At 44.3% G+C, this 10763-nt stretch overlaps 1 protein-coding gene across 2 annotated transcripts; it reads left to right on the top strand.

Moving 5' to 3' along the window:
• The first annotated feature begins 33 nt into the window (after positions 1 to 33).
• Positions 34 to 9077, top strand: MGME1 (mitochondrial genome maintenance exonuclease 1). Of its 2 annotated transcripts, none has more exons than XM_061210103.1 (5): positions 34 to 333; positions 1583 to 2160; positions 5346 to 5565; positions 8304 to 8436; positions 8828 to 9077. In XM_061210103.1, the coding sequence occupies exons 2-5, from the start codon at positions 1650 to 1652 to the stop codon at positions 8987 to 8989; spliced, it is 1026 nt and encodes a 341-aa protein (XP_061066086.1). In that variant the 5' UTR covers positions 34 to 333; positions 1583 to 1649; the 3' UTR covers positions 8990 to 9077. The 2 variants fall into 2 exon arrangements, with proteins under 2 accessions (XP_061066086.1, XP_061066085.1); XM_061210102.1 differs by lacking the exon at positions 34 to 333 and adding an exon at positions 408 to 494.
• Positions 9078 to 10763: the final 1686 nt, after the last annotated feature.

Here is a 10763-nt window from a genome sequence, read left to right as displayed (position 1 = left end):
GCTGCCGTCCATCTTGGAGCCGGGCAAACAAGCTACGCGGGGCCTACCCTCGCTCCGAGCCACGCGGAAGCCGCCGACCACCGGCCGCCACGGGGACGCGGTGCCCCTAACACTCTCCCAGCGAAGCGCTTCTCAAGAAAGGCTGCGCGCTCTTAGGGGGAGGGAATTTATTATTCAGCCGGAGTCCAAGATGGCGACGAGCTCTGACGTAAACGAGATCTCGTGAGAGAGAGAGAGAGAGAGAGAGAGCGCGAGAGAGGGCGAGATTTGGAGGCGCCCGCGCTTCTGCGTGCGGGGAGGGTCTCCCCACGGATCGCTCGAGTGTCCACTGAGGTGCACGAGGGGCTAGGGGTGGGGCGTGAGCGCCGCAGTGCATGCTGGGGCCGCCGTGCCTGGGGCGGGGCCTAAGTCGGGAGCAAAGCGCGGGACCGACGAAAGTACCTGCTCGCGGGGTTGTCGCGCCCTGGAGCTAGCGGAGCGCGCCGGCTTCCGAGGTACCTCCCCTGCCGACCCTCCCTAACCCTGACGCCCGCCCGAGGGGCCGCCGCCGTCCTGTCCCCGCCGGGGCTCCGCCTCCGCCGGAGCGGGGATCGGGCGGTGGGCCCTGCTGATGGCCTCTGGCCGGCTCAGGTCAATGGGGACCCTTCAGGAGCGCGAGTGCCGCGTCTTGAGCGGGCCGGGTCGCAGTGGTGCCCACCTTGGAGGGTGTGAGGGGTTAGATGAGAACTCTCCACGCAGGATACGTAGCAGAGAATCTGGTTTTTAGGGATGAGTGGAGGCACTGTTAACTCTGACTGTCGCCGCTCCTCCAGCGTCCTGTGTTTCTTTGTCTCACACACGCCTCCCTTCGTGGCCGGCACATGGCTCCATAGTTGGGGACATGTGGCCCCAAGCTGTCTACTACTTCACGTTTAACAGTTGCCGGTCCTTTAGAAATAGTTTTGTCCGAGTATTACCGAGTCCAAGCTCGGCTGCAGGACAAGCCAGTAAATTGACAGATGAGCTGTTAGGGCAAAGTATAGCGACTTTATTCAGAAAGCCAGCAGCCAGAGAAGACGGTGGACTCGTGTCCCAAAGAACCATCTACCCCAGTTAGAGTTCAGGCTTCTTTTATTCTAAAAGGGGAGGGAGTGTGGCTGCTTGTTGCCCACTTCTTGGTGCCAGAATCCTTTGTTCTTACAGCTGTCCACGCAGGTCTGGTCACAATGTTCCTATATACCTGCAACAAGATCGTTATTTTCTGTTCTGCAACTTTTTAATGTCTATATGGTTGGAAAAGTGTTAATACCTTTAAAGGTTAGAGCCTTGAGAATGGGTTCTCCTGTGTATTTCTGGCTATAGGCAATGTACTTTTCCAAAAGGTGCAGAGCCGGAAAGACTAAGACCCCTGCAACAGGGCACAAAGGTTAGAGCTAAAGTAATAGATTCAGTATGGAGTCAGGTTTGTTTTCCTCTGTTAAACATGTCGAAAAAGCTTACCGAATACAATTTTAATGTGCAATATCATACTGTTGCAGCTTTCGCTTTGATAGTTCAAATATTTAACACATTTGACATCTAACACCACTTTTCTCTTTGATAGGAAAGCAAAAATTAAAAAGGTCCTCGACATTACAAGTAGACTAGAGGGAAGTGAAAAAAATCTAAAGATGAAGGTATTTCAGACCATCTGCAGGCAGCTTAAAAGTTCAAAGGGGTTTTCTGTAGAACCAGCTCCCCGTGTGGTCTTCTCCACTTCCTCTTATTTGTGTGGCCGGAAGAAAAAAGTGAACCCTTATGAAGAAGTGGACCAAGAAAAGTACTCTGATTTAGTAAGGTCTGTCTTATCATTCAGAGGCCATGCTCAGGCGCCACAGTCTTTGTTTGAGGAAGATGCTTTACTCTACGGACCTGTGAGGAAGTGTAAGGCCCCAAAGCAAGAAGAAGCAGGAGTTCCACGAAACTGGTGCCCTCTCTTCAATCCAGAGAAAAGCGGAAAACCAAGTGCAACAAGTGATCCTACAATTCCTTTGAAAATCCCTTTGCAAAGGAATATGATACCAAGTGTGACCCGAATCCTTCAGCAGACCATGACCTCAGAACAGATTTCCTGTTTGGAGAGGTGGAAACGTCGGATGATTCTGGAACTGGGAGAGGATGGCTTTGCAGAATATACTTCAAGTAATTTTCTTAATCCTGATTCTGTATGGTTATTATGTTTTCCAGAATACAGAGCACCAGTGTCAAAAGGATGAGTTGTGCTTTTTCTAATGTTAACTAGTGAGGAACTACTTTCAAATGATCATTAGTATTAACAGCATTTTCTGTATATTAACTCACTTAATCCTCATGACGACCCTATGAAGCACAGATACTATTATCCCCATTTCACAGATAAAATTGAAGCACAGAGATCAAGTATTTTGACTAAAGATGTATGAAATTCATTTATTTTATAAGCTACAAACTTAAGTATTAGAATTGCCTGTTTTGTTTGATTATGGGAGAGTCGATCGCCTCATAATGGAATTCTAGTTGTTTGCTAGGTATTCTGTTCAGAATCTAGTAAATACCCCCTTGCTCTGCTTATCAGCAGAGACTGACTCATAAATTTAAAGACGGGCAATAAGCCAGAACATGTGATCTGTGTTTAGGTCTTAGTAAATTGAGATGATCAGATGTTCTTCATTAGGAACTGAGAATTGATCAACTTCAGCCTTCAACTCCTAACTCACTAATTTCTTAGACAAGTGAGGAGAAGAGCTTTCTTAAAATAGATTCCATTCAAAAGCAAGATGAAAGAAAAGACCAATGGTACAGGAGAATTAACTGGTCCCCCATCAGGATTATAGTTGTTGAAGCTAAGTTTTACACTGAGCATTCCTTAGGCCATGCTTCCCAGAGAGCAGTACATGTACCCCTCGTGGTACACAAGCACTTTTATTTTTAATTTAAGAGCAATGCACTTATTTTGAGGCATCTTAGAAAAAACATGTGTGTATGCATAACACATTAAACCTGTGGTCACGTGTTTTAAAGAAAAAATATTAAGTATTTAGGTGGCACTTGGACATGGCAAAAATGGTCAAGGCCGGAGCCCCATGTAAATTCCTTGGCTCCCTGGGGCAAGGACTATATGCAGGAGCTAATTGCCTTTTATTTTTATATAAATTTATTTATTTTATTTATTTTTGGCTGTGTTGAGTCTTAGTTGCTGCGCGCGGGCTTTAGTTGCGGCGAGTGGGGGCTACTCTTCATTGCGGTGCACGGGCTTCTCATTGCGGTGGCTTCTCTTGTTGCGGAGCACGGGCTCTAGGCACGCAGGCTTCAGTAGTTGTGGCACGTGGGCTCAGTAGTTGTGGCTTGAGGGCTCTAGAGCGAATGCTCAGTAGTTGTGGCACATGGGCTTAGTTGCTCCACAGCATGTGGGATCTTCCTGGACCAGGGCTCGAACCCGTGTTCCCTGCGTTGGCAGGCGGATTCTTAACCACTGCGCCACCAGGGAAGTCCTACACTGATTTTTTTAAATTCTGAAGTATCCATGCTGTCAGTCAGAATATAGGAGACTCATGTTTGTTTTTTTAAAATACATTTTATTTACTGGGACTTGAAAACATTTCACTTTTATTCCTTTAATTTATTGAGTGAATACTCTGACTTGATGCTATCTGCAATAACTCTTGAATCTTTTAAGATTTATTTTCACAAGTTTAATCATGTTTAATGTGCTTAGCTTTACAATCCTAAGGGATTCTGTAACCCAGATCCTGTGTGTGTTGCCCCTTACATATGAAGACCTCCCTGGGGTTAAGACTGCAGTGGGGAATGAGTTGTCTGTTTGCTTGGCTGTTGATAAACGAATTTTTTTCCTTCATGTTTTTAACATGTTTGTGTTCTGCTTAAGGAAAAGCTAGTCTGTAGATAAATACTGCTCTTCTTTTCCCTAGGTTTTAATTCCATAAGTCTTAAATTTGTAGGCCTTTTATGTGCTAATAAGTCCAATTAAGCCAAGTAAATTTGGAGTAGAATAACTTATTTCCTCAGTTGAATTTCACTTCACTTTCCAAGTAATTTCCCTGAAGCAATTCCATTTTTTGCCAATGGTAGAACTGACCTTTCAAAATCTTTGTAAAAAATACTTGACAAAGGTAATATGGTTTGACATTACCTCATTAGATGAGATGGTTTTCCTCGTTTTCTGTGGGTCTGTCTCCAAGCATGTATATCTCCTGCTCTGTTTCTGTGTGTATCTTACTGATGGTCCCTGAGTTTTCATCTCTCACTCTGCTGTGTGAGGGACCAGAATGAACTTAGGCTCCGGTGCCAGGCCCCAGGCCAGCATTGTGCTTTGAGGCAAATTAACAGCACTGCCTAGGCCTTCTTCATTAAAATGGGGGTGATGATCCTTATCGTGCCAGGTTGTTGTGTTTGAAAGTTAACAGTTTGAAAGCGCCAAGGCCACTGCTTAGCACAGCAATACCCTCTTTTTTCTTTCTTTCTCTCCTTCCCTTATCAAGAGTCAAGTGAATATGTAGTGTTTCTTGCATTGTTGAATATGTTTGTGTCCTCTTTTCTTAAAAGTGTATGAGAAGGGACTTCCCTGGTGGTCCAGTGGTTAAGACTTTGCGCTTCCATTACAAGGGGCACGGGTTTGATCGCTGGTCAGGGAACCAAGAACCCACATGCTACATGGAGGCCAAAAAAAGAAAAAACAAAAGTGTATGAGGAAAAAAAATTCAGGACAGAGCCACTGTCTTAGGCTGTTCTTGCCCTAAAAGAAAGTGCAGGAGAAGAATGTCATATATTTTCCTCCCCTCTGCCCCAAATCCCACAACATTAATTTGTGTGTGCCTTGATTTTCACTCTTTGCCAGTCACTAAGCCTGTTGGTAAAAGGATGCCTCCACCTATGTTCATAATTAAGATTTGGTTGTAAAAAGAACTGTAAACAAGGACAGTTCCCTAAATGTCTAATAACTATTTATCACAGCTAGTTAACTTACTGGTTACCTAAATTAAACGGACACTTAAATTCACACTTAAATTCTGTGTGAATTCACTAGGTGTGGTCCTGTAGCCCCCAGATCTTCAATTCTAGCTTTGACCTAATGCTACTAGAAATACTTCATTTTAATCTATTTTATTATCTAAGCTCTTCTAGTCCCTTTTGTTTTCAAAGTGCATTCTTAGTGTATTTCACAAGAGGCTGAAATATGGTGTCTTAGGGGTTGTCACTTAAAGGTAATTCATGTAATTTTTAATTTGATTGTTGAGAGTTTTATAGAGTATCTGTTCTTTAGTATTAGCTTTGTTTTGGGGTTTTTTGTTATTGCTGTTGTTTTCCTTTTCCCCTGATTTTCTTTTCAGACATGTTTTTACAAGGGAAACGGTTTCATGAAGCCTTGGAAAGCATACTGTCACCCCAGGGGAACTTAAAAGAGCCTGATGAAAATCTCCTCAAATCTGGCTACATCCAAAGTATCCAGCATGTTCTGAGAGATGTCAGTGGAGTGCAGGCTCTGGAAAGTGCTGTTAAACATGAGACCCTAAAGTATGTAGGTCTGCTGGACTGTGTAGCTGATTATCAGTAAGTATTCAATTTTTTACATCAAGTGTGGAGGTGAATTCATTCTGGGTGGGACACATGGTTCCCTTCCAATGCTAGTTTTTCCTTTTAATTCCTGCTTCAGGGTGTGGCCTCTGTAAAGTCACATCAGGTAAGAGCCATCTCATCCTTGTAAATCTGCGTTCCGAAGTCAAAGTGTTTCGTGGAGAAAAGATACAACTTTCCAGTATCCCTAGGATGGCCTGTTTTCCAGCATGTTCCCCTCCCCTCCCCCCCCACCCCAAGCAAAGTACCAGCCATAAGATCCAATTTGATTCCTGCATTTTCTTTCCTGTTTCCCTAAAAATAGCACCTTGATCTGTTGGCCCTGAAAATCAACTCTTTGCCTGGCTTCCAGGCAGTGTTTGACGTGGATAGGAACTCTGAGCTTAATAAAGCTTCCCGTGGCTTTTAAATTGCTGCTATGTTACTGTTTTCACCACTTACTCCAGATTTCAAGGGTAGATATAACCTGCAGATACCCCCATTCCAAAAAAAAAAAAAAAAAAGAAAAGAAAAAAGCATATGAGCGATACAACAGGATATGGGGAAAATCTGTGAGTGAAACCCTTGGAACTCCAGTTAAAAGTTACTGGGCTCTGGAGACAGGCTGCCTGAGTTTGGTCTCTGGCTTGTCTTCTTAACCCTGGGCTACTTACTTGGCTTTGGCTTCTCTGTACCTCAATTTGTTTATCTGTAAAATAGGACAAGTAATAGTACCTACCTCATAGGTTTGTTATAGAGGTTAAATGAGACATTCCCTGTACGGTACTTAAAATGCAAACTATCTACTCAGTAAATGTTAGCAACATTATTTTGATCCTATTCTCTCTTGATCTTGTTCTCTCTTTTTAACTGCTGTTGGGTATGAATGAACCATATCCATTACCCTGTTGGGAGCACTCATGTTCTAGTTTTTCAGTTACAAACTACAGCAATGACCCTGTCTCCTCCTATTCTGTCGTGAGTTTCTCTCGGCAGGTGCACGGGTTCGTTGGTTTGTTTTGGTGAATGATATGTGAGGTTTGGATAAATTCCGTTGATCTGAAGTAGGCCTGGGCGTGAATACTTCTTAAATTTTCCAGTCACTTGCACCCAGGATAGCAAACCGTTGCTCTATGGTACAGATGTAAAAGGGAAATTGCGGGGCCACAGGGAATGTGCGTTTTAACACTTTCATCATTTCAGCCTGCATTTCAAAAAAATTAGGCTGAGCAAAATAAATTAGCTCTTTTTATTTGTTAAAGAGCTATTTGTGGACTGTCTCATTGCAATTTTAATTTGGGTTTATACTACTAAGTTTTTTTCCATGTTATTAAGTTCTACAAGTTATAGTACATTGCTAGAAACAGTGGTACGTGGCAGAAGTCTTTACTGTAGGGTATTTTGATTTTTTTCAAGGGAGAGAACTGGGAATGGTAGTGCCCTGGGGTGCTGGGGCCCTCTCTTCATTTGCATAGATTGTCAAGCTCTACAGCAATAGAAAACAGTTATAAAGATGACATGTTACCTCTATACCTGCACCGTCCAGTAGAGTAGCCTTTAGCCATAAAAGGCCATCATTAAGCATGTGACTGTGGCCAGTCCAAACAGAGGTATCCGGTAAATATACAAACTAGATTTCAATGACTTCGTACAAAAAATGTAAAATATCTCATTAATAACTTTTTAATATTAATTATATATTGAAATGATATTTTGGATATGATGGGTTAAATAAAATGTTAAAATTTCACCTGTTTCTTTTTTTTTCTTTTTGGATGTAGCTGCTAGAAAATTTTAAATGATGTGTGTAGCTCGTATTTTATTTCTTTAGACGGTGCTATTCTAGACTTTATAGATTTTATAAATACCTTGCATAAGTTGTAATCTAGGGCTACGGTGACAGGAAGGTAACTCTGTGCAAATCTCCCTCTAAACTGCTGATTTTGAAACTGAAGTGAGCAGATAGAGCCCTTTGAGAATCACCGGTTCTCAGTGCAGCCACCCTGCGGCCCTTTTGACATCTGTGCCTGGCAAGTGTAAAATTCCACCGGGATGGGGTGGGGGTGGGGGATGTACTGGTTATTTAACTAAAAAAAAGTGGCAGGAATTTTTTTATTTTCCCAATATCCCTAATAGTCAGTAATATCCCTACCCTGTGTGTAAACTTTTAGGACAGGGACCAGGTCTTCTTATTTGTATTTCTGCATATAGTTGGTGCCTGTTAAATGTTGATGGATTTGAACTCCAGCTTTGGTTTCTGAGGCACCACGATGCTTAGTCCTTTACGATGGTAACTTTGCTACTGGTCTGTTGTGGTTCGTTCTGATAGACGTTTGAAGCCAAATCAACTAAGATAATAATAGTTTCAATTACCTTGTCAACTGTTAAACCATGGAGGTCCAAAGAAACTTCTAGAAAGTTTAGAAGCTTGTGCTGGAGAAGTCGTTTCCCAGCACTCACACCTGGGCCCGCACCTGCAGCTCCCATGGGTGCACTTAGGAAGCATCTTCCGTCATACCTCGTGGCTGACCTGAATGAGGGGCTCAAAGGAAAGAGAACGTCACACCTCTTCAACCCTAAGTAAAGCTCAGGAGAGCCGTCTTCTTGGAACGTGGGGAATAGAAGCAACAGTCATTGGGTGACAAGTAGCAAACTATGTGTAAGAAGAGGTTTAGCCTAATAGCGTTTTAGTGTGAACTATTACCTTCAAGGGCTTCATTTGGTTTCTCTTTTAGGGGCAAGCTGTGTGTGATTGATTGGAAGACATCGGAGAAGCGAAAGCCTTTCATCCAAAATACATTTGACAACCCGCTGCAAGTCGTGGCGTATGTTGGTGCCGTAAACCATGACATCAACTACAGCTTTCAGGTCAGGACGCGGAGCCTCCGCTTACTTAAAGCTTTGCTCGATGCCGGGTTATAGCTCCTTCCCTCCTTAGGGTTTTATTCTGTTTGTAACCCACTGCTTACTCTGTTGCTGTCCTTCTGCCACTTCAGAAAGCACTTTCCCCCCCTTCCTGGGCTTTTTGTGGTTGTTAATAGCTCTTTAATGATCACAGTCTATTCTTTAGCGTCTTACCTGTCATCTCTGTGTTCTTGTGTCTCCTGGGCCAGTCTTTCATCGACCCGTCTTAGGAATTGAGTTAGGAGCTGTTCCTGTAGATTGTTTTGTTCTGAGTGTGCCCTGGAGTAAGAAGGAAATGGACCTCAGCTCTGGTGCTGCTGTGGAGATGCTGGAATTGCCCTGTGTTCCTTCCTAGGTTCAGTGCGGCTTGATCGTGGTTGCCTACAAAGACGGGTCCCCTGCCCACCCGCATTTCATGGACGCAGAGCTCTGCTCCCAGTACTGGGCAAAGTGGCTTCTTCGACTGGAAGAATATACAAAGAAGGAAAAGAACCAGAATATTCAGAAACTAGTTTAAGGGCAGGAAGCTGTGTGGGAACGTTCAGGGCTTTCTCAAAGTTTGGGAACATGTATCGCTGTTTCCTGTGATCTGGAATGAGGTGCCACAGGGTCTGAGAGCTGCAGTAACACAAGCAGAACTAGTAATTTGTTGAAATTTATTGCAACCAAAAAGGCAAAGCCAGAAAAGTTAAATTTAAAGAGCTGGACTTTAGCACATAAAAGACTAGCTCTGCTACCTCTGGCTAGCATTTACCCGAAAAAAGGGCAAGCAACACTGGCACAGTGTTGGCGGCTCTTGGACCCCCATAGACCTTTCTGTGTCCCAGGCAGGACGCCCAGTCTTTGAACCGAGAGGTTCAGGGCGCTGAGGCTTGGTGTGCTGAGCGTTTCCCCTGGGCACGCCGGTGGGGGGGGGGGGGCGCGCACACCCCTAGGGTATGTGTGCAGTGAGAATACGTATCAGCCAACCACCCCTAGGGTATGTGAGCAGCGAGAATTCGTATCAGCCAACTACTGCTGCCAGTGCCGGCTCCTAAAACTTGTTTTATGTATGTGGTTCCCCGTATTTCATTTGGGGGAAAAAGCTGCCATTTGACATTTTTGAAAAATAAACATGATTCCTTAGCCTCAAGTAGACATTGCTCTCTGGACAGATGGAGCATCCGCACCTTATCGTGGGCAGTGCCCCTTGGCATCCCACCAAATAACCCTCAGAAGCAGCCAGGCTCCAGCCTGAGAATCGTAATTGTAGGTATTTTGGTAGCTAGCTTCTGGTTTGAGTCAAGGGATTGTGTACATGGAGAGAATGTATTGTTTGTGGAATTTTCCAGCTATGGGAAACAATAATAACATGTAATGTTTTCCTGTGTTTGATAAGTAATTAACTGACTAGTTGCCACTGGGTTCAGGAAACTTAATAAACGCCCACTACAGCCCTGGGGGAAGGCTCCCTGTTTTATGGAGTAGATTAGCATTTAAGTTACAGTTGCTGTCTTAAAATAGTAGGGCGCTACAAACACTTTTTTCCTTCATTAGCCATTAAGTATAAGAAATAAAATACAAGATGTGATTAAGGAATGAGGCTTTTGGTTTTGCTTTTTATTTAAATTTGTGCATTTATAGAGTGATTTCACAAACCTGGAATTGTTTAGATTTTGTTTTTAAATTCAGAATTTCACCATTGACCCAGTAGCTCTGGAGCGTGTTGTATGTACATGCACACACGAAGGAGGTGCCCTTGACCACGGTCACCTCACACGGAAAGTAAGCTCCGGGTAGGAGGGGGGAGGATTGAGGGAGACCTGGTGTTGACTCCACACACCTCGCATATTTTTCAAGCAGCGTATATTCCTGTAGCCTGTAATTTCCGAAGTCAGAAATCAAGTGAGAGCATTCGGAGTTGTCCCAGCAAGTGTGGCCACTGCTCCACCAAGCCTCACCCTAGAGTTGGGGAGCCCAGACCCAGCAGGTTCTCTGAGCTTAAGATAAACACACCTTGGACCTGTCACTCTGTCCCAAGTCTCCCAAGCTGAGGTGGCGCGAATTGTTCCACGAAAGACCCTCAGTCTGACCGGGAAGGTGTGGTGGGAGTGAAAACAGTTAAGGCCCCCGGAGCTGCACGGGTTCCTCCCTGCATCCGCCGCACGCCTCAGGCTCACCAGTGAAGGAGGCTCAGTCCCCCGAGCGGGGGAGGTCAACTGAAAAGAGCTTGTCTCACTACTACGGCAGAAGAGGAAGTTTCTCAAGGAGTCACAGCTCTTCCAGAACTACCGTGGGTGTTCCTAATATTT

Source organism: Eubalaena glacialis, chromosome 13, assembly GCF_028564815.1.
Source record: "Eubalaena glacialis isolate mEubGla1 chromosome 13, mEubGla1.1.hap2.+ XY, whole genome shotgun sequence".
Classification (NCBI taxonomy): Eukaryota; Metazoa; Chordata; class Mammalia; order Artiodactyla; family Balaenidae; genus Eubalaena; species Eubalaena glacialis.
The sequence above is the reverse complement of the archived record's forward strand: the minus strand, read 5'-3'. Positions and strand labels throughout refer to the sequence as shown.